At 44.2% G+C, this 24315-nt stretch overlaps 1 protein-coding gene across 1 annotated transcript in view; it reads left to right on the top strand.

The window, feature by feature from the left end:
• Positions 1-1659: 1659 nt before the first annotated feature.
• Positions 1660-24315, top strand: part of GAP43 (growth associated protein 43) — a 61491-nt gene continuing 38835 nt past the window's right edge. The window contains exon 1 of the mRNA XM_075170796.1: positions 1660-2005. Coding sequence (XP_075026897.1) covers positions 1976-2005 — 30 coding nt within the window. The 5' untranslated portion in view covers positions 1660-1975. The remainder of the gene's footprint in view (positions 2006-24315) is intronic.

Below are 24315 nucleotides of genomic sequence, written 5' to 3'. Positions count from 1 at the left end.
CTGAAGCTGAATCTGATTTTCGTTATTTAATCCTTTGGTCTACTTCTGTGTCAGCTGGTGTTTGCAACTCTTCCTGGTTTAGTATCTTCTCTGAATGTCATTATCATATCATTATTTCCCTTTTCTAGACTGTAAAACCAGGACTAACACTGATACCTGCTTGACCCTAAAAGGCACTTCCCTTAAATTACATTCAGATGTAGATAGCTAGCTAGATGCTCTTTGAAATGCTGTTTTTTTTCCTTAAAAAAATGTGGGGTACTGGGAACTGCAGTGATGTCATAGCAACTGAATATGATTATGTAGGAGTCTGTGCTGAGGGATATTCCAGAAACTGTATCTATATACGTACGTGTTTATTTGTATAAGCGCGCACGCATTTGTGAATATTTGTGTTGATAATGTATTTAGATATATTTAAAGAGCAAAGGCCTTAATAATAACCTAAGACAATTTTTTTCTCTTTTGTGGACAGTTTTGCATTAAAAAGAAATTAGAAGTAACTCCATGGTGTGGAAGAGAAGTTGATGGAGTGACATTAGTGCTAAAAAAGAGAACAGCATCTGACTGTGCCTCCCAGACACAGTAAATAAAATAAGCTAAATTTGAATTTTGGTAGATGAAATCCTAAAAATCCAGCAATCTTTTTATATTTTTAACGTGCTCAACATTGTCATACTTTGGTTTAACTATTGTCTGGAATATTTTTTCACAACGACAGATATAGCTATCCTGCTCAAATATATTCTGAGAAGGCACGGTGTTATAACTTTCAAGACGGGTGCTTGGGGGTGTGTGTGCGCATTAATGTTTGCTCAGGCTCATGCATCGCCATGATCTTCTATGCATGCAAAGCCATACATTTTTGTTCCCACACGTGCATGGAGGGGGGCTGTGTGTGTGAACACGCACATCTTCCTCATAACAGTTTACAGCAATTTGCAGGCAGAGATAAGTAGACGTAGAAATTACTTAGGTGCCGAAATTGAGATCTATACAGAAGAGAAAGGGATGATTTCTGTAGGTTTTGAAGCTATTCTAAGAAAAAAAATCTGTTGCAGGAGTATCGTTTTCTGTGCCTATGGAAGGTCTATAGGATGGACTGAGGGAACAAGAAAGTTGTCCCGTTCAGTGCTGCAGGATGTCACCATGCAGGGTTTATGCCTGCACATATGAAGAAGGCAGCACATACATATATGTTTGCAAGTGTGCTGCTGAGGGGGAGGGGGATTTTTAACAGCCTTTTTAACATATTTTCCAATTCCCATTTAGCTCACAGCTCCCACCTACGGTACGTCACCTGTGCATAGCATATACCGCCTGCCATGGCAATAACCCCACTCCCTCTTCTCCCCTCCGCGCCCACCCCACGCCACGCTTTCTTCACGCATAAATCCCGCTCCTGGCTGTGGCCGGGCGCTGGGGGCTTCGGCTGCTCCGGTGGGAGCAGGGCTGGGGGCTCCTCCTCGCCCGGTGCCTCCCAGACACACCCCACCCCACCCCTCCCACCCCCTCCGCAGTCTGCAGTGTCCCCTCTCCCCTGTCACCTCTGTACAGTGGGAAAGTCGTTGGGTAATTGGGTCCAGATTGGAGATTTTAATTATTCATGAGGCTGGCAAGGGACTTGGGGGTGGGTGGGGGGGCTGCTGGGGTGGGGGTGGGGTGGGGAGGTGACGAGTCAGGGAGAGCTGGTGAACAATTCTGGGAAGGGTAGGGAGGGAGGCAGGGAGAGGCAGCGTGTGCATGTGTGATGAGCAATAGCTGTGGACCTTACAGTTGCCGCTAACTGCCCTGGTGTGTGTGCGTGTGCGTGTGCGTGTGTGTGTATGTGTGTGTGAGAGAGAGAGAGGGAGAGAGAGGGAGGGAGGGAGGGAGGGAGGGAGCGGAGCGGGTGGGGGGGAGAGATAAGAGAGAGAAGAGGAAAAGGAGAGAGGAGAAGGAAGGAAGAAGAAGGAAGGAAGGGGACAATACGATCATGCTGTGCTGTATGAGAAGAACAAAACAGGTAGAGCTGAAGATTTTTATATTTGTTTCCGTTAAGAAATCTCCCGGGCTGCTGGGTGTCCGTGGGGTGCGTGTCTGCCTGAGTGTGTGAGGGGCTGGGGTAGGGGCTGGGGTAGGGGGGAGGAAATTTCAGCTGCTTTCAGCAGATGTCTCTTTTGCAATTCTTTAGCATCTTGCAACTGAAGGCTCTTTTCACACCCTTCAACATGACTGTTTTGCCTTTCTGGGGCTGGTGATGTGGGGAAGGGGGGTGGCCTACGTCCACATTTGGGGAGCTACCAGAATCTCCCCTCTATTCTTCTTATTTTTTAACGGTGGGCAGATGTATTGCCTAGGATTTTCTGTCTGTGGTTCTGAGGGTGTGGATGGGGGGGTGCGGCTGGCAGGAAACGTGATGAGATCTGGCTCTACCTTGGAGATAAAGGAAGCAATTCTTCATCTTATGCCAAAAAAGAAAGGATGCCCAGTGAGCCTTGATCCCTGGTCATAATGCTCTCTATTGCTTCTGGCTCCGATGAATGGGAGTTGCTTTATGTGCATGTGCTGTGAGGTGGCTCGGAGGACAGGTGCATTCATTTTTTTTGTGTTACAACAATCTGAGCAAGAATTAACCTGAAGGTTTTTTTTTCAACCTATGGTATAGTGAAAAATGCAATTAATTAATAACAAAAGCATTAGCCAGGGGAGGGGGAGAGTCACCCTCTTTGCAATACCCTTCATAGTACAACCAGTTAGACAACTGTGCACCAGCTGGTAAAGAGACAGAGGACCACGCCTCTGTTAGCTCCGAACTCGGGTGGGATAAGAGAAGCTCACAGTGTGAACCTGTTGGAAACCAGTTAATTTTCCTTACTGGTACCACCTGGCTTTTCCTGTCAGGGAATTGGGATGATAAGAAGGTTTGGGTGGTGGCTAGTTTTCAGCGCCAATTTTCTTATGTACAAAATGATAATGAAATTGAAATAAAAGCTACTTTGGTCATTCCCCCTTCCCCCTTCCCCCTTTTATTTCATGTGAAAGCCCAAACCTGTTCCTGATTAAGAGAGCCTATTTTGGCTGAACCTCTTGGACTTCCTCAGGAGGATGCTGGATTTATGCAGTTGGAACTTTGAGGCAGGAACTGGCCCCAGATATCTTTGTAAGGCATTTTGGAAACTTCCCTGAATTACGGATTTGTAGGTAGTGACAAAGAGCTTTGGTCCTTGTTCTGAGCACAAACCTCAACTCAGTCTTAGGTACAGCACCATACTGGTTACTTTCTTTATATATGCGTACATTTATATATCTTTTACAATATAGCACTGCAGTATTCTGGAGCAATAGCCTAACACACTGATGTGAGAAACTCCAGTTACTGTAGACCAGCACAGTGTTGAAAGAAAATCCAGGTTAAGGTGTGTTTCTGAATGGAGATGTGTGTGTGTTACCAAACGAAGGAGCAATTTTGTAGAAAATGGGGAGGGGCAGGTGAACGGGATAAAAAGAGACCCTGCGTCATCCTGTGTTTTTCCCCATGCAGGTTTTTCAAATGCTTTGCAATTAATGATACGTTCACTAAAATCTGGAGGGAGGTGGTGATGGCTGGGGGGGAACACGTTGCATCCAGCCAGCAGAGCACGTTCAGCTGGCAAATATGGGATGAAAAGAGCAGAGGAGGAGAAGGAAGGCAGACAGGGAGGCAGAGTGACAGAGTGGTGGGCGGAGGTGCACAGCAAATTTTAAAATAAAGTAGGTAGCTCTGGGATTTTTTGGAGTCAGAAGAGAGCTATTGGGGGATGGGGATAATTTTGCCCATACCATCACAGGTTGGGCATTAAAGCTCCTGAATAATAATTCCGATGTATCTTTTCTTTACATCTCTATGGATTTACTCTTGTTGTTTTGTATTCTGACATATTTAGAAATGCATGGCATGCAGGTATCTTGATCACACATAGTCCTCTCTTCCCACTCTGTACATTAATCCACTGCATGGTACACACCCCTTTGCGCGTGCATGTGCAGCACACATCTCTGCTCTCCGGTCGCTCGCATCTGTACTACACATATATGCACAAGCACACATGTACTTGTTCGCACATGCCTTCTGATCCTTATGCATCCATACAACCTCAATGTGCCTGCCTGTGCGTATTCGGCAGATGTTCCTGGGCTCAGAGCCCAACTCCTGTTCCCTTACCTGAATACACACCACAATTGCCAAACTGGCAATATAGCAGTTCGCTCAGCAAAGCTGGAGATACACCAGAGGAAGCTTTAATTTGGAGAAGAAAAAGACCTCGGTTTTCAGCTAGTGCTCTTCCTCCCAGACCCACCCAGACCTTTCACAGAGAGAAAAAGATGGAATGGGTTCTTCAGCACAGGCAGGAGTTTCCTTCCCAAAATAAAGACAGCTCTCCTCAAATTATTTTTCAGGGGAAGCCCCTGGTGTCCCGCCTTTCTGGCAGCTAAAGAGCGAAATGTTGAAATTACAGGCTTGGGCTTGGAAAAAATCTCTACACATTTGTGTCTAGGTGTGCCTGTATGTGTCTGTCTTCCCACCCCTCAAAGACAAATACGTTCACACACTCGTACCTTGCAGATTATTCTTTCTTGTGGGTGCGATGCCAATGTGAAGAGTGAAGTGTCTGACTGACTGTGCCCGCCCATGAAAGATGTAGATAGCTTGGTGTTGTCATTTCTGCCTACAGTTGATCGCAGCTCTGAATCTGTGCCCACAAAATATTCAGCTAAAAGGTGGCATAACCGAAAGGCTGGGTCAAGCAATTTCTGAAAAATTGAACTTAACCTTTACTGCCAGCAGGAGATGCAGTCAGTAATACGCAGAGCTGGATAGTTAGATAGGTGGCTAGAAATGCAAGTGTTGCATGCACCGCATACTAGAACAGATGGACGTTATGGGGGTATGTGCTCAGTATTGGATTGCATGAGTGATTAAACAATAACCCACAAGCAGGTTTCCCACTTGTGGGTGAGACGAGTCTCATTCATCACCAGCCATATCCGACGGCTTCCCTCCCATTCTGTCCTCTCCTCCTCACCCCAGTGCTGGAGAGCCAGCGGCTGCAAAGGTTTAAACCTGCCACACCCATCAAATCAAAGGAGGGAGGGGGGAAGAGGCAGTCTGCATTTCTTTCCCCTTCCACACGAGCAGCATGAATAAACAGGGCTGTACCTCTAAAGATGCAGTTTAATGCAATTGGAGAAGGAGAAAGCATTAGGGAACTGTTCTAGCAATTACAGCCAGCCGGTGAGATGTCTTGTCATTCCAGGAACTGCAGATGTGTGCAGGAAGGAGGAAATGGAGAAAAAGAGAGAGAGGAAGATGCACGCAGAGTTAAGGTTTTCTTGCCTCAGGATGTTAAAATGTCTCGGACCTCATTTAGAATAACTTAATTATGCCGCACAATCCAGATGCTTCAAAACTTGCAAGGCGTGATCTTACCTTTAAACACCAACGTGGAGAGAGGAAAAGGGTTATTTTAAAGGAAAGGTGTCCATCCACGCCCCTCCTCCCTCCACTTGCTGACGTGGTGTAAATCACCACAGACCATTGACTTCAGGGCAGAGGAACTTCATCTGCACCTGGGGAGAGTCTAGCCACTGCCTTTCTGAGAGACACCGAGCGGTTTCTGTGCTTCTTCCAGTAAACAATTGCTACATGGAAGTTTAATTACTCCAGGTCCTTACTGTTTCTCTTCCTGGGGCTATACCCCTGGGATTTCTCCCGAGAAGGGTGTCTCCAGAGAAACACCCCTCCCATCACCCTCTCCTCCTCCACTGCCTTTGCTATTAGAGACATTGATTTCTCCTAGATTGTGTAATGTAACTGTTCTTAATGGCACAGACGAATCCCCTCCTAGGGAACTAATTGCAGGCAGAGTTTCCAGGGGGAGAAGGACAGCAGTAATGCTTAGTGGGAAGGAAACCAGTCTGTTGATCTAAGTTGCCTATGGCCACTTGCTCCTGAGTGAGAGTCCCAGCAAAAAAACAGTCAGGCAGTACCCACCGGTACGTAGAGGCATCCCTGCTGAGAGGGCTGTGTTGAATCTTGTATCTGCCAGTGCCAGGCTGGGTACACGTGTGCAGCCCAAGGAACTGTATTTTCTGAGGGCTTGTCCTGGCCCAATGCTGAGAGTATCTGAATGATCTCAGAGCTGCTCCTGCCTCGGGATAAGAAAATGGGCTGTAGTTCCAGACTCTGCCCATACCATGCTGAGAGGAGTGGGCATTGCTTGGGGATGAGGGATAAGAGGGACCCCTCCTCCAGACATGTGGCTTTGACTGACTAGAAGGAGAAAGTACAAAGAGCTGTCACCGCAAGTTCGCTTTCATTTCAGGCCAACTGTCATGGATTCTGTGATGTGATCCCAGAATCTAGTAGCCACCCTGCACAGACATTATATTTCCCTCTCCCCATTTCCCAGAGAGCAGGAATTCCCCACTGCTGGCAGCTGCCAAGTTGCAAGGCCTTCTTGTGCTAGCGGGAAGGTGAATTAGGCCTTTTGCTCACTGCAAGATGAAAGCAGGCTGATAGTCTTGCATGAAGTAAATCAAGGATGTGTATACCTGCTCGGGTTCGCTGGCCTCATGCTGTGAGGCATGTGCTCCCCCCAATGACTCTCGTCTGCTCCACCTGCAGAGGACATGGGGCATAAGTGGGCTCTGCCTGGTCTGTACCAAGCAGGCATGTATACGTTGAGGGATCAGTGTATTAGTAGGTAAAACTGCAGGCATAGCCTGAAGATTGCCTCTGCTTTTGGCTGAGATAGTATGCAGCAAAAACACCAAGTACATATAACATGAGACCTCTGCATGCTCCCAGTAGGCTGGTGGTGCATTACTGACTACCGTTTGCTCAGTCCATGCGTTGCTGGCCCATGCATCCTTCCCCCTGTACAGCTCTCCTGTTGTCCCCTCCTCCTGCACTTAAATGACTTGCATCTCTTCTGTTGCTTTGGGCTTCCTCCCTACAAAAGGAGGGCTTTATTTGGATTTGAGAATGAACGATAGCTCTGATGACAGTTCCAGGCTAAAGACACCTGAGGATGGGAAGCCTTTTGATGGCAGCTCTCTGTGTTGATGCCCTTTGGAAGTCACTATGTGATTCCCCTGTTTGCTGTGAGTCTGACAAGTGTCAGGGATAGATTTGGCAGCAGTCCGTACCTGGCTGCATCTGAGTTTTGAAGGCCCAGTGTCTAGCTGTAAGGCAACAACCATAGTCCAGTAGCTCTACACAGAGGAATGCTGGGCTGGTAAGAGGAGGTTGGTCATCCAGAAAGGCCCCGTGGAAGGTGCACATGCCTTGCTGGTGGAAGTACCAGAATACCTTGCTGTGGGAATACCAGAGCAGGTATCCGGGTAAAACACCTTTCAACATCTGAAGTCCAAAGTCAAAGTCTGGAATCCATCCACATTCATTTAATCTATAATTCCAAGATCCTCTTGAGCATGCTGGGAGGTGACATGTAGCCTCAGAGCTCTGATGGCTTCATGTGGAGAAGGTGTTTATGTTTCCTTAGGGCTCTCTCTATCACCTGCTGAGTGTGTGTGTAAAACTCCATGGCTTTTCACGGTTGCAAGCACCACAGGCCAATAGTTAGTATATAGGAATTGGTTTCAGAAAGCTGGTTTCTGTTCCTAGCAGTGCTATTAACCTGCTTTCTGACTTGATCTAAGCACAGTTTCTCTGCCTGTCATGGCCGTCTCTGCAAGATGTTTCTTTAATTTGGAAACTAAATAATTAGTGTGTGGAAAAAAATAAAAGGATTCAGATGCCCTCAGGTGAGAGGTGCTTTAGACAGACAAAGCATTGCTTTATCCATCCTTAGTCACTCCTGCAGTGCTGGGATGTTTATTAGCCACTTGAATTCCTTTAACACAAACCATTGATTTTCTTCCCAGGCCCAGGCTTTATTACTATGGGCTAGAGCCTGAGAGCAGGGCTATAACTTAGTTTTCTCCCTGCTATTCACCAGTGTGCTAGCTCCTCCCTAACCATCGTAATAATCCAGCCTGTAGCAACCTACAATATGTATATAGAGTGGAGGAATAGTGTAATGAAAATAGTGTAATGAAAAAAGAAATCTGTGCTTTTGGAGTTACACTGATTCTGCTGTCTCCGCCTGTTATTCATTGTGTCTCCTCTCCCCATCTGTTCTGCTCCTCACCTTCCTCCTGCTCCCTTGACCATGCAGTCCTCCTGCTGCTTCTTCTCTCCTCCAGCTGGGTACCAGCCCTCCGTTAGGCTGTGCTTCTTGGGGACTCCTGCTGGTAGCATCAGCCACTACCACCAGGGTCTTACTCCTTTGACCCTTCCTGGCACTGGTATCAGAAGGGAAGCTGGTAGGAGGGAAAACTACATGAGTTCTTCCTTTGTGCTTCCAGTTGCTTTTGCAGTTTCCCCAGTTCTCCTCCACTTGGGCAGCTGTCACAGCTACTGCAAATGAGCACCTATAGACGGAGACAGCAAAGTGGTGCATCTTCACCTATCACATTGCTGTTAGCATAGGTAAAAGGTTGCCCACCCCCAGCAGGTGGCTGGGGAAAGGTACGGCTGCCATAGGAGCAATGCATGCAGTACAAACTAGTATCACCATTCCTGCTTTCTTGAGGGTTCATACTTCTTCTGGGTTTGTCCCTTGGCTACTAATGCCACCCATACTAATGGGTGGCAGGCTGTACTCCAGCTGTCTTGTTGGTCCAAGAGAGGATGTCCTGAGCCTGCCTTCTTCCCACCAGGGTTGGTTGGCTTTGATGCCTCGAAAGGGAAGCCAGGATGTACTTACTTTCTTTTAAATTATAACGAATAAATGTCAGTCCCATTCATTACTCATCTTACTTCTGAAGTTTCTTGAATTAATTCCAGCCATAATCACAGTATATCTCTATTTATAGAAAGCTGGGACATCTCACAATATTTAAACTTTCTCTCTGTAGGAGACACCTTTCTATAAAGGCTGGTAATTAGTAAAGCTAATAGGCCTAAAAGAATCCTACTCATTTGGTTTGAATGCCCCTAAAATTTAGGGGTGCAGGGGAGTGTGTTTGTATCTGAACCTAGCTCTGAAGCTAGTTTTGTTCCACTCCTCTCATAATTGCCTAGGAGTGAAACTGTGGTCTCAGGAACTTCAGTTTTTTTATGAATTGGGATGATTTATAATAATTGGTGATGTCCAGAATAATTTACAGTTTCAATTACTCTTATAATTGTTGAGACTATTATCAATTGGCATCCGGTTCATCAGACTATTGAATGGAGTCTAATCCATTTATTTTATTAATAGTATCCAATGACCTTATAAATCTGCAATGTTAAGTACTCAAGGGTGGGCAGGCTGAGGCAGCATGGTACCATGCTTTGCTCTTTTGCACAAAATGCCAGTCATTTGAATTAGTTCAAACTGAAACCAGCAGGATGTAAACCACAAGGAGACCATTGTTCTCCTTGTATCATTCCTTCTTCTGTCTGCCCACAGCTCTAGGAGTAAGGTATTCAGTAGTGGATTTATAAATAATTTAACAAAAATCATTTAGGTTTGGAAGGGTAGACGTAAAGAAACAAAGTATCGCTTGCTGATTTGCTGACAGTAACATTTGCAGCCATTTAGTTTCACGTAAGAGTGAAGTCACTGCTGGAAATCATCTGCTGAGAAAATGCGAGGAGAGCATCACCTGCTCGACTGTGCCTGAGAAGCATGGTGCAGCTGGGAGGCGGTACTGGACAATGGGGAACTGGAACGATGGGGAACTGAGGCAAAGGGGCTTTTAGAAGCTGGACCAAAAGTTTATCCTCAGCAGGGACACTTCACTGTAGATTGGAGAGCTGCACTGAAATGGCACTTGTGTTCCTCAGAACTGGGGGCACCTTTCTTAGGGTCAAGATTTTAATTCTTAGCTTGTTATGTTGGAGTAGTCAGGCTGGCAGCTTGCAAAGACCTGGATTGTGCAGGCTGAGTGGGAATCTGTCAGAATTTGCCTGATCAAAAATGAAAAACAGTGGTTTTAACTCTTCCTGCTGTTTGCATTTCCAGTGGAAGACCCAGAGGAGCTTCAAGCCCTACATAGACTTTTGAGGACAGACCCGCAACAGAAAATTGATGTTTAATGTTGACTGTTAAAATTGCAGTCAAAAGCATGATAAGGATGCAACCAGTCCCACCTAAAGCACAGGATCTGGCAAACAGCCTTTCCCATGTATCCTAAATTCCAGTCAGAATACCAGCTAGAATAGATTAAACCCTAAGGAAAGGACAAATGGAGCAAGGAAAAAAGACCTCCCTCCAAAGTAACTGAAGAACTGAAGCTAACTGAAACCTCCATGAAGTAAACAGACGTTGGATAACTTCCAGAGGATAGTTAGCAAAGTTAATATGTGAATCAATACCTGAAGCTCTCTCTTATATGGTAAAACTAGATATGCAGCAAAAAGAACCCTCCATTATGATGCCAATGTACAAGACTCTGTGGAAGACAAAAGAAAGAATTGACAAATTAGTGAAAAATGAGCCCTAATGGCTTATAGGAACTTTTAGCAAATCTGCCTTTAAAGTTCAGTTAATTCTTCCTTCTGTTCTTTGTTTTCTTCCTTTGAGTCATATGATTCCACAATTCAGGAAGAGATACCATAAGACAATGCCTTATCTTGTAGAATTTCATTACTTTTTAATCAGGGTGTGGCTGACAAGAGGAGTCTGAAATGTATCACAGTATTTTACCATTGTTCTGAACTGAGAAATAAGAGATTGTTGTAAGTTGAACTATCTTCTTAGAGGTATCTGTCATAGGCTGTAGAACTGTAGAGCTTCCTTCCTTTCTAATCGTGGAGGTGCCTAAAGTCCTAAGATAATTACACTTACGCCTGTAAAGTCCCCTAAACATTTAAAGGCTGCTTATTGGAATGCCTAGATGATCCTTAGTTTTATAAGCACTAATCAGCTCAATACCTACTTAACAGCTAAGCTACCGCGGGATCTACAAACTAAGTATTCTTCCAGTTGCTTTCCCTGCACAGCCAAAACAGGTAAGTTTGTCAGAGCACAGAGGTCAAGTGTCTGCAAAGAATGCATCCAAGAGGAAGGGAATGTACTGTCTTCCTTTTATCCAGAAACACTTTGATTAAGTATTTACCCAGAGATGTGGTGAATATACCATCTCTGGCTGAGTAAATTTGTACCCCCACCCCCCAGAGAATGTGCTATACGGCTATAGAATATACGGGGACCAGTGCTTCCTGGAGAAGCTGATCTATTTTGCACAGACAAATAAAATATTAATTGGGCCAGAGCAAGAGAGTGAAAGAATGTCATCCTGACTCTCTACCTTAGTGTTTATGATACTCGTGGAGGGGAAGGAAGAGCTTTGGTTAAAGCTTTATGTCATACATTGTCAGTAAGGACATAGCATTTTATGCCCATTTTGCATGTCTCCAGTAAAATGGTCAACTGCAAGTTGGTGGCTAAAACAATTAATAGGAGCCACAAAAGAGGAGGATCAGGATCTAGGAAAAGGGCAGAACAAGTCAGGATGTACTGATGTAAGATGGTTGTTTTAAATCATCCTAGCTTATTTACAAAGCTGATGGAAGCAATCTCTGAACCATGACCTTTGAATGCTTTGAAGACTCATGAGGGCTGGATGAGGTGTCAGAAGGCTGAAAAAGAATGAGGAGAAGATAAGAAATTACAGACTACTCAGTTTAACTTCATTCCTGGAAAAAAAAATGGTGGAAATAATCAAATAAGGAAGATTATTAGGAGCCAGCACAGATCTGTCAAGAATAGATCATGTCAAATTAATTTAGCTTTCTTCTCTAACAAGCCTTATGGATACAGGGGAAGTAGTTGTCATACCTTGTCATTTGTAAGGATTTTGACATTATCTCACAGGCTTTTATCATAAGTGAAGCAAAGAAACATGGTCCAAAGGAAAACATTACAGCGGGGATGCAGAACTGCTGTAGATAATCCTACTCAATGAGCAATTCTCACTGATTTCCTGTCGAAACAGAAGACTCTATTGAGCGGGTTGCCACAAGCTTGAGCTGTGGCCTGTTAGTGTTTCATGTTTTCATTAAATACATTGTACTTTCTAGTTTAATTTCAACCTGGATGACTGTCTAGAGGAAGTGTTTTTTAAAATCTGCAGATGGCATGAACCAAGTGTACGCTAGTGGAAATTACTGGAATTCAAGACAAGCTTGTCAAACCAAGGGCCTGGTTTGAACAGCATCAGAGCGAATATAAAGTGCTGTCCATGGGAGTGATTAATAAATTGCAGCCAGCTGTCCATGGGAGCCCACAGGCCAGCTAGCTGTCCTTCAGAAGGGGAGACAGGGTCTCTAGAGGACCACAAGTTCAACTTTAGTCTAGAACGTCATTCTATTGTCAAAAAGAAAAACATCATCTTACCAGGTTGTGCAAATGGGAGTATAAGCTGTAAGACACACCTAATAAGCCTGCAGCTCTGATGAGCACATGTAAGTCTCAGCTGAAACGTCATGCCTTAGTCTTGTACTGCACTCTAAGAAAGCGTGGTCCAGTGGGACAGAATGCAGACTGGGATAGTGAGAATTGCTGGAGGTCAAGGGAAATATAATTTGTGAGGAAAGACTGAAATAATTAGGGTTGTTTAACCTAAAAGGAATAAGGCTGAGAGGGGTCAGGGTGCTAGTCTGGTGAGTGCAAGAAAATGGGAATAATGTGTTCTTCCTGTCCAGGGTGGATAAAACAAGGAGTAATGGTCTTTAATGGGCCGTCAGAGTGATTCAGACTAGATTTTAGGAAAGAGTCCAAAGGATTGCGATGCACTGGAATAGACTGAGAAAACTATGGCAGCTCAAATCACTGAAGGGCTGTAGGAGGTACTTCTGGACCAGCGGATGGACTAAATGGTCTCTTGTGCTCTTTCAGCACTATTTTGTATGATTAGTGTCAAATATTTACTGAAGCAGGAACTGGACCCGATCTGTCCTCTTGCAGAAGAGTGCTTAACCAGTAGGCTATAAAGCTGTGTTAACTTCTGTGCTCTCTCTGTCTCTGGCCTCATGCTTATTTAATCCTTCCATGAAAAAAGCCTAAGAGCTTAAGCAGGAAAAGCTAGGAGCAGCTTACTCTAAACAGTCTTCTGTAGGAGGAAGGTGAGACTTGAGATCTTTTCAGGTACAGTAGAGAGCTGAATCAACGTCTCCCATAATTTAGGGAAGCTAGGCTCCCTGCTGAGATACTAGATAAATACCTGTCTACTGCATGCTGTCAGAGAGGAGCTATAGTTCAAAAGGCATTTATTTGGTGTATTGTGATACTGGGGTGCCTAGTTCTCCTCATATTTTCTAGTGGACTTAAGACTATGGTTTCTGCAAGGCACCTCACCTTCTTCCTAGACTTAGCTCCAACATCCGTCTTCTGAACATGGACATCTGCTGGAACTCTACACTGAGGTTCCCTTTTCATCATCCTCAGGAGAGAATCATTACAAGGGATTTATCAGTTGGTGGCTTCTTCCACCTGCCTGACATGAATTGTCTCAAAGCATTTATATGGCAGTTACTCAGAAATTCCCAACTGGAGTGCTGTACCCCTACTAGCACTCACCTTCAGTGCTTAATCCCCTCTGCTTCCATTATGATGTGTCCCAGCGCTTGCTGGGAATACTGAATAAAACATGCTGAGATATCGGATATATTCTCATGCCGCAGAAGAGCTACTGCTGCATGAGAATATGGAAGAACTAAAGCTGACCTGTGGTATCTTCCATTATCACGTGCTGAGTCCATATAACCCTCAGGAAGATATCCTTTCTTCGGTTATTCCAAAGACTTTACATAACACAAGAGGGGCAACGAGGCACCCTGCCTATAGTCAGAATTACCCAACTTTTGGTGGATGAGATAAATTGTAATAATCAAAGACAGTCTTTTCAACTACATCAAATTTTGCTGAGCTTTCCCTGGTTGGATAAGAATTTTCTTGGTAGGGGTCTTCTTCAAATAGACACTGTGTTTTTTTAATTTGTTGTTTGGCTGTATCTGTTGAGTTTAGATGAATAAAGTTTTGAAAGTGTAAAGAGTTTTGCAACCATTTAATAAACAACAGTTGTGCCTTTATAATATGAGGAAGGAGAATGCCATTATGATTTCAAATAATGAAATTTCCTATTTTCTTCCTTTTTAGTTTACGTTTTTAAAATAAGAGATTAAACACGTCTGTTAAGCATACATTGAGTTTTCAAAGTCAAACACTTACAATATAGAGAATTGATTAAAAGGGTTGCCTATCCATCTTTAATTTGTCTTCTTTCACATATAGGCATAATGATGTGGTCCTTAATTATAAGATCAAATACTGGTATATATTTTTTTCAATAGGATCCCTGTCTCATTCAGTGCACAGAATGGAATATACTTAGGTACTGAATGAATTTTGCCATAAACGAAGGTGTTTTCTATAGGTCTCCTGTTTCATTTATTGGCAATGATGAAGGTTATGTACTAAATTGGGCAGGGGACTGTTCAAAAACAGAAGAATGGTCTCATGTTTTGGCAATTGAATACTGCCCTGAAGAATTAGGCTTTTTCCTGCCTTTTGCCACAAGTTCCTATGTTATATGAAAAAGCCATATAAATGAGGTTTTCCATGGGTGGCCACTAATTGGTGTGTTCTCATTTTCTGGGTTCTCAGTCTGAGACACCTGGGGTCTGACTTGCAGCAGAGCCAGTATTGTATGGAGTTCTGCTCTCAACATGCACAGAGCTGGGGAAATGCTAATCCAAGGCATTGCAAATTAGGGACCCAAAATTAGTGGGTGCTCTGGCCATTTTGACCTTAGCCTCTTTGTGTCTGATTTCACTGTCTGTAAAATAGAGATAACAACCCCACCTACCTCCCTGGGAGAACATCCATTAAGGCTCATGAAGCACTGAAATATTATGGCAAAATCGCATCACAGAAAAAGACCATGAGGAAATTAGTATTTTGCATTCAGTGATGGGTTTGAATGATGTGTGGCAAGTAAGGCACTTTGCTATGCCTGAAATTAGGATAACGGGAAAATACTGAATTGCTACCCACTCAGTGAGCTCTGTCTATCCTTTGTAGTAGCTGGGGTGGGGGAGACTTGCAAGAAAAAAAACAGATGTGATAAAGAAAGACTATTATAAGGCATATGCACAAGGGAGTCAAAGCGAAGTTTCAGAGGTAGTCTCCATTTTAGATTTTCTGCTTCAGCCTTTACCATGTGCCCAGAAAGATGCTTGTAAGACAGGCTTTTTATGTAATATATGAGTCACGCTACTTTGTACTTGTGCCTGTGAATGATGGGTTGCAAAATAATTGGGCAAAAATGGGTCAAATGTGTTATCACTGAAACTAGTACTACAGTTTACACTGGTGTTGGAAGACGTCAGCTTAAATCCTTAACAAATTAAGCCTGGAACACTCTTGGTATTACTCCCTTTGTATGTGAGGAAACTGAGGCACAGAAGAAAGTGGAATTATCTGCTGAAGTCATTCGGCCTGTTTTCTCTATATACAACCAATAGTTTTTAAACTACTGTTCACATGCCTTGCATGAATTAATCTAGAAATGACAGAAGAAGTATGGGTTTGTTCCCCTCCTTTCTTCTCACCTGGAAGAAATAGCTTGAGTAATGCAAATCGTTGGTTTGCTTTATTTGCCAGTTGCTTTATATTTGTGTCCGTGGGAGTAGGGGGTGTATCTGCCTACAGGACTCCATGGGAGGATCTCCTGAGGAAGAGCTGAGCTGGAGAGTTGAGGAAGCAAGCAGATCTATGGTATCACAGGTCCTATGTCCCAACCTTGGCGCTGTTCTCATGAAGTTCAGGCTCTCGGTTGCTGCCCTGGAGGATCTCCAGGTGGGGAGGTTGTACGCGCACCAGGAGAGGCAGTCTGTCTGGAACGTAAGGTCCAGACAAGGATGGGTTTAAGAAAGAGGTCAGAGCCTTCAAACTGGGCTTGTCAGGGAGCCTGAGAAGAGGCAAGAACCTCGGTGATACACAGTCATACGCTTTTATTAATGAGGGCCTGCCTGGGGTTTCTCCCTAGTCTGAATACGCTGCTGTTATTGTGGAGACTATGAATGTCTGGATTGCCTTCCTCAAATCTCTGGTGCATAAGATGGGACACAATTTTCTGGCCAGGGACAGGTGGGAATTTTTCCCACCATTGCTACATATGCTGGCTGCTGCTGAACTGATATGTTGCCTCCTAGGCCTCTGTGTCTGTGAATTATCTCCAGAAGAAAGTTCACTTCTCCCAGGGTGGCACAAAGCAGTCTAACATGCTCAGGGGAGAGTTTTTCTTAGCAGAGACTGAAATGGAAATACAGAAATCCCAGTACAGAAATTCAGAAGTCTTGGGAAAAAAGCAGTTCATCAGCACACTGTAAGCATGGAAGAAGAGTTGTGCCTACGTCTGTTGCCCTGAGATGTGCCAGCATGGCATGACACTGTAAACCCACCAAATCTAATCGCTGGTTATGGCTTGAAGCTTATGCCTTATGAGGATACCCTGTCTCCTATTTTGAGGACCTTCTGCTGAGATTGCCCTCCATGGCAGCTTAAGAGACCCTCCTCCTGCTACTCTGGAGTTAAACGTCTGGTTGTCAGGACTGATGCAGAGTTGATGGTCAAGGCGGAGTAATCCAGAGAGATACGTCATGGAGGCAATGTGGGCCGCCAAAAGAGAAGGTCTTGTTGGCAGGTCTGGAGAAAGGACACTGTCCCTCTGCCAGTTAAGAATGGAAGTGGAGGGGCTGTCAGTGTAGAGAAGAAAGAGACCTTGTTGCAAAGTGAATGTGTGGTTGTCTCTCCGGGCCAAACCTGATGCATGTTTGCCAAGAAGGTAGTGGAAATGTAGGTCTTGTGTTAGCATTTGTGAGGTGGTGGGGATTTTGTGGTCCCTACTGTTCCCAAATCAGATAGGGTTTCAGCCTACCCCTGGGGCAACCCCTGCTTCTGGCTTTGTCACGGAAGTGTACACTGCCACAGCACAGAAATTAAGGGGGAGGCAGAAAAGACACTGGACTAGGTCAGGAGATAATTTTGTTGGAAGCATCTACAATCGTGTGGCTCCATTGGCTTCTTCTCCCCATAGAAGGAGAAGCACTGACCACAGCAGATAATAGTGCAACTTGTAAGCACCCACTCCAGAACTGAAGGGGCTTTACCAAGCTAAAGTCAGCCTTCCCATCTCGCAAAGCGCAGTAAGTGGCCCCACTGGCAGGGCTTGCTTTCTTCTCTTTCTTTTCTGTGGTTCTGACCTGTCCCTGCAGAGAGCAAAATGTGCTCCTCGTTGCTCTGTCTCCTTATCTCCAGGCCCATTCAGTTCCATCTTTCACATATGATTCATTGCATCTCAGCTTCACACAGTATGGTATCATTGATGCTGATATCCCCAACCTGTAATTTTTCAACTTCTCTCTGGGGTACTTGCCTCTAAGCTTTCCCTGCTGTCAGGCGCAGCAGACGACCGAGTATGCTGAGCACCTCTGAGGGGTACCATATAGAGCGATTCTGCTGTTTGGAAATTTGTTTGTGAAAACTCTGAGCAGCGCAGAAATGCCTGGAGAAGCTAATCAGAATTGGAGATGGGCACAGTTTTTTAAAAAATGCAGGTTTCAAGTATGGTGATGTAAACAGGAGGCCAGTGTGCTGCCAGTGGCAGTGCAACAGCACTCAGTTATACAGAGCACAGGAAAATGCTGAACAGGATTTCTGTCATTCCTTTGCTCCACTTTTATCAACACCCTGTGCTTCTGCCCTGCCGCACCCCTGCTATTCCAGCTCTGATGTTGCAGGGTAGCCACTGAGTTGCTGAAAACTAGGCAAGGATATAACTGATCCTCTGAACAAAGTAATTCTCTGTTCAGTAGTTTTTTGTACGTATTAAATGATTAAATCTTTAGGGGGCTTTTCCCTGATGCAGTAATTGTGCACTCATTAAATTGCCAGATAAGACTTACTTTCTATTAATATATTTTTTGCTAAGAAAAATGTTTCGTTTTCCACTGATAATCCTGCCTCACCTAAATCAAGGATGGCCAACTTCTGGCTTTTAAGCCACAGGCAGATACTGAGCGATTGAAGTATGACTCCCACAATGGAGATATGTCATATTACTGATAGCACACTGCTACTGTTAGGACTACTTTTTCATCAGTATCTCCATGTGGGAGGAGGGTCTCAGGGGCTTCTGAGGCCAAGAGCCCTGGGGCTCAGCTGGGCACCCAGCCTCACCCCATCCCACACTGCGTATTGGGACCCCAGGGAGCTATTGCTATTTTCCGCCTGGGAGCTACTTGTTGAAAAATCCTTCACTCACCTAAGGTACTGGGTGAGGGTTTGACACCTCTTGGACATTGGAAGGCTTTTTTTTTAAGATGCTCATGAGGCCAAGAGGTTTGAGCTCCCGTGATTTAGTTAATTGCATTTTAGAAGGTGAAATCTGGGTAAAGGTTGAATTATCCCGCATTGCTAGGAGAGGAAATAGATTTAGGCTTCAGCTGCAACATGAGCTACTGTATGTGTGAAAAAGACCACAGAGAAACTATGTTAGAAGAAAGTTGTTAAGGCTGCTAAGTCAAGTATTAAAAAATTAGCCAATATTGGAAATGCAGTTGCCTTTGCAACCTCGGCGTGGTCTCCTTTTGTGAATGTATTTCAGTACACTTCTAATAACAGAAACACACCTTATTTTTCTTTCCAGGGATTTCTGCCACATTCAGGTCACAGAATGGACAGTGCTCACTTAATGAACATTTGTTCAGTACTTTGTTCTCTCATAATAAGTCATCGAGTGACCCCACAGCTTTGCTCCATAAATACTATTCAAACTCTGCTCTGAAATCAGAAATACTAATTTTCTCTTGGGCTGTCTTGTGATTCTAACCACATCCCTAACATTACTTAGTAAATCTTTGCAACACCCATGTGAGATAACTGAGTATTTTTACTCCATTTTTGCAGATGGACAACTGAGGCACAAAGAGAGAGTTTGGTCAGCAGGACTCCCTAAATTTTATGTGCTGAATTTGAGAAACAGAGGACCTGACTTTTATTAGTTTTTATTTTCAGTTGCACATATCTGAAAACATCTCCCATTACTGTCAGCTGCAGCTCTGAGTGCTCAGCTCTGCTCCAAATCAGACTCAAGGTGTCTGAAGCCAGCTGCTCAGAGGTGCAGAACATGCCACTAGGAACCACCCGTGAAAAGTATGGGCCAGGATAACAGAGGAATTCAGCAGCAAAGGTAGAGTGGTGTTGTAGGACAGCCATCTGTCGGCTGCCCTAGCCCTGAGATCCTCTGTTCTCCTTTGCCAAGCTTCTGCCTCCTGCATTTTAACTTTCCAACTTCCAATGGCAAAAAATAGGACCAAGATTTTAGCGTAATCCCTTTATACCCCTGAGTTTCCTAAGCTTCAAATATCCAGATTTCCTACTAACGCTTTTAGTCTTCTTTAAGCTCCTTTGTTTTACTTTGCAATCTTTCAGCAGATATTTACAAGCCTAGTTCCAAACAGTGGCAGGGTAGTATCAGGTAATTTACAGAACTGTCCTAACAAATAAGATTTATATAGGCAGGAGCCTAGCAGGATTTTTAAAGAGCCTTGGTGCCTAATTGGCACTGGTTTCAATAGGATTAAGGCAAGTAGGCATTTGTTACGATCCCACCATTCGTTCCTTAAAACCTGGCCCTCTAATTCTTCTTTCAATCAAGTTTATGTTGACCCACTGGAGCTAAAGCATAGCTTTAGTATACTAAAATGTTAATAATTCATGAATGTTTGTAAAGTGCTGTGAGAGTACAATCTGGAAAGCAGGCATCTTGGGGGGATGTGTTATATTTTCTTCAGGCTTCAAAATAATTGCATTTGCAACCAAAGCAAAATACAGGTGGAAACTTTTTTCCTCTGCTTTGCGCTGAGATCAAAATGTTAGTTACCTGAAAGCCCCAATAGGTGCTCCAATTCTACACTGCGTACTCTCAGTTACTACTAAGGATTAGGCAGATCACAAAACCTTGAGTTAATGACTGGTTTGAAAGAGTACAGAAAGTGTTTGGGCATTTGTAACTCATTCTTTCTCAAAGGGATCAAATGACTCTTGTTGAATTTAATCTGTTTGAAAATATTCTGTATCTGGGCTTCATTTCTGATTTCATTTCAGCAGGATTTAGTGAATTGGTTATGCAAACTGACTTCAGGCGGTGGATTTCTTGCAAATTACTCACTTACTCCACTACGTTTACACGTGCGTGTGTGTGTGTGTTTGTGACATGCAGTTTGTGATAGTTATACAATATTATTTCCTCTCTCTGACTGGGAAGGAGGAAAAAGAAAGAGTTACCCAAAAAAAAAAAAGAAAAAAAAGAAGAAAAAGCCACAATCCTGGGCTAAAATTTTAAATCGGTAATCATTCACTATAATGGAATTTGCATGATTTGTGTCTATTTTCATGGCTGAGGGACCAGTTCATCTGAAAAGTAGAGCACAATTAATGACATAACTTGGCCACATATCATAGACATTTGCATACCATAATCTTTGCTTCATTGGAGCAGACCTACAATTTGCTTAACTCCAATGATGTGTCTTATAAAGGACTTAGTATTGTTATTGTTAATGGGTCAATAAATTGGACTGGCAAGAACCTGCTTTGTCCTGTGACTTCCTGAAGAAGCAGGAATTATGTCTTTCTACCAAGAAATGGCTCTATATTTTAGATGGTGCTAGGCAAAAGCAATCTGGTTCCTATAGTATCTGAATTGTTTTTCCTCTGTAAACCAGTGTGCTGCCTGTGCTCTTGCTTGTGTTCAGCACACTCCCATTGTCTTGACTCCTATTGCTTGCTTCATTGCTTCCTTTCCTGGCACCACAAGGGAGATATATCCCAACGATCTAGAAATAATAATGGTTGTCATCATCATCATAAATCCTCATGCATTTGGCTCTTCTCACAACGGGCACCTCTTCCTTCATCTGGAAGCTCACTAGGAAAATAGGACCCTGGATGGAAACTCTGGGAGAACCTCTGAAAAACGTTTGACGTCCTTCCACTCCATCTTACTTGTCCTAGACTGCTCCAGCTACCCAACTTCTTGACATCCTCAGAAAACTCCTAAATGTGCTGAATAGCATTTGGGGGAGGCTGACAGGAAATGGAGCAGTCAGACTCAGGACTGTGTTTAACAATCTGCGTGGATTGTTAGCTATCTATAGGACACTCGGCCATTCATAAGTTCCCCTAAGCTTTTTTTCCTTCTCTTTTTCCCTAAGTGCTTAGCTATTTTCAGCACCATCTATGTTCATGGCTGCAGCTTTTCCTACTGCCTTTGGGAGTCTGATCCACACATTGATTTATTTTTAGCTATATTGCTAATTATTATTTTTGTGAGTATAGTGTTTCATTATTCATTAAAGCTGGGGAGACATTTTAGTAATTTCTCAGTAGAACAAATGTGAATTCAGTAACCAAAGTAAGATCTCTCAGTAGGGCTTAAGAGGGCTAGAAAGAGTGATCTGGCAAAGAAGGATGGTATGACAGGTGAGAGCTATTGATATACGAAGGAGCATTACTAAGAAAGCAGAAACAATCTTTTCTCAACATGGACAAGACGCAGGGGGCTGGCCGAAACTCTGCGAGAAACTCTTTAGTTCACCAAAGGAATAAACTGCCAGAGAAACCCAGAGAATCATCTTTGGGGGAAATGCCCAAAGACTGGTAAAAAACACTGCTCTTGCAGGGCGAGTTAAAGATGAAGAAAATCAGCCCTGCTGCAATGCACAGGGAGGGCCTAGAGGACCCTAGAGATTTCTAATTATTTGCTCTTCAGTGTGTGACAAAGCTGTGCAGTGTGAACTGGCCCTTGCTAACAGAAGAGGAAATTCTTCTCTTCTGTGCATTTTCTGGTGTTAGATCATCTGTGCATACTTCCCAGTGCTTTCTGTCTGGCTTTGCACGGGATCCTGAGGGAAGAAGGTTCCTATTCCAGAAACTCAGAAGTCCTTCTCAGGATGAAAACTCTTTCCGTATCACATCTGCAGCAGAGCAGAAAGAAGTGGAAGGAGCTTTGTGCACCCTGCCTGCCCAGCAATCTCCTCATCCTTGCCAGGGGTCCCTTTTCCCTTGACTTCTCTGCCAGGCGGGCCGCAGAGTAAAGCCCTCCACGGGGAGGGCTCCAGGGGTGCCTGCATGTACAGTATGGTTGTGCTACAGATGCACCAGGTACAGAGTGATCTGAACTGTGTGCCTGGGGAAAACACATTACAATGCACAGTGCTTTGAGGCTACTGCCATGCGTCCTGACTAAAGAATGGAAAAAAGCCAGAAGACTTTAGGACCAAGATGTTTAAAGCTTATTGAAGCCCTTTTTTAGTAACAACTTAAAGAAGGGAAGCCCAGGGAGTGAAAAAATTGAAAGAAAGAACAGCTCTCCTACAGCAGGAAGCTTAGGAGAAGCTCTGGGTGACTGCTTAAATGTGGCTATAATATACTAGCCCTTATAAGTGGCGAATCCAAACACTTGCGGCTTTTTTCCCCTAGCACATCTATTCAACATGTTCCTTTTGGCTGGAGGTCTTTATAGCACTAACTTAACAGTGTCCACAAAGGGTCTGTCGCAGCATGCACTGCAGGATTGCCTCCCCCCTCCCCCTTTTTCAATAGAGCTGTGTACAGTAGAGGAGCAAAGTAGGAAACAAAATGGCTCGAAGCCACATGTGCATTTCCCATAGCTCAGTGCCAGTCTCTAGAACAAGTGATTAAGCCCTGAGGCTACTGGGTCTCGTGTTCAGCTGCCTGTGGCCCCAAAGGATCTTTCCCATCAAAGCCATGTCTGTACTCCTGTGACAACCCTACCTGAAGGATGGGAGAGGGGTATGGCACAACATTATGCCTTCGGCACTGTGCCACTCAGGAGTGACAGCTGCAATCACAGGCCTGATTCATCAGTTTTACAGACCTTGGAAAGCAGTGAAGTTAAACTGGGCACAGTGTCAGGCAGTCAAGCCCAGGTTCTTGGGTGAAAGAATCTGTGTCATACAGGTCCCCTCTGGAGACCTTTGCAGGTTCTGACAGACACGCTTCCTTTCAGGATGTTCTCATCCTGCACTGACAGGAGGGAATAGATGAGAGCATAGCTTAAATACTGCACAATGCTTTACCTTGCTACAACACCATGCATTTGAGGCTCTTGCCACACTGCAAATACTAATTCAATTAGGTTCAGAGTCCTTCTGGAATATAACAACGTCTCCTCTCGCAAGTTGTTTGGAGCAGCAGACCACAGTGAAAATGTCATTGAAATCAGTGAAATTACACTCCACTTTCACCATTCAACATTGCATTTGGCGTTGAACTTCCAATAAGATCTCAGTACAACTGTTCGTTACTAAGCTGTGCAAACTTTGGGATAGGAGAAATAGAGAGGTCTTCTCACACTTTGCTATAAGTCAGCAGTATTTGAGAGCTCATAGTGGGACCAGTGACCTGTCTCCTATATTTGATATCTTAAGAGTAGGTTTAACTCTTCCTGTTTTCACCTGAACTAGTGACTAAGGAGGGAGGAGATACGGGATCTCTCTCCTTCTTTCTCTGCTTGTACTTTAAACACATAAAAGGAACAAGAAAAAAATGTAGGCCGAGAATGATTTCACAGAAGATGAAACCTTCTATAAGGTTTCTGGCATCCAAGACATGCTGTTGCTGTGAAGAATTCAGATCCATAAGGGGGGTCCATGTCTTACCCATTGCTTGTGGTGAGTTCATACACATGCTGTCATGAGAGCCCTATCAGCCACCTTGCAGAAGATCTGTGGAGCAAACATCAGCACCAATGCATCACTGAAGTAAAGGTGGGTGGAGAGAATGGCCAGGGCAAGCCAGAGGAAAAAGTACATGTGGATGCATAAGGGCAATCTCTGGGTCAGTCAAGCCCAGATGGGCATGAAGATCCACAACACAAATCAATAAACTGAACCTCCGTGAAGATCAGAGCCAGCACTCAACACCATCATTCTCTGCTTCCAGCAGCAAGGCTGCTGTCCTAGTGGAGCTGGGGCTGGTGTTAGCGGGGTCAGGCAATCCATGGAGCAAGAAGCAGAGCCAGCAGAGCCAATCCTGGCTGGTAAGGAGAGGCCATGCCAATGAGACCTGTTGAACTCATCAGAACCAGAAGCTGAGAAAAAGCCAGCTGCCCCATGAGGAGATGGCATCTATACCAATAGGTAGAAGCCTTTCCTATGGATTCCTGCTCTTTGGGGGTACAAGATCCTGGTACACACACAGTTCAGCTCTG

The sequence above is a fragment of the Calonectris borealis genome, chromosome 1 (assembly GCF_964195595.1).
Source record: "Calonectris borealis chromosome 1, bCalBor7.hap1.2, whole genome shotgun sequence".
NCBI lineage: Eukaryota > Metazoa > Chordata > Aves > Procellariiformes > Procellariidae > Calonectris > Calonectris borealis.
The sequence above is the reverse complement of the archived record's forward strand: the minus strand, read 5'-3'. Positions and strand labels throughout refer to the sequence as shown.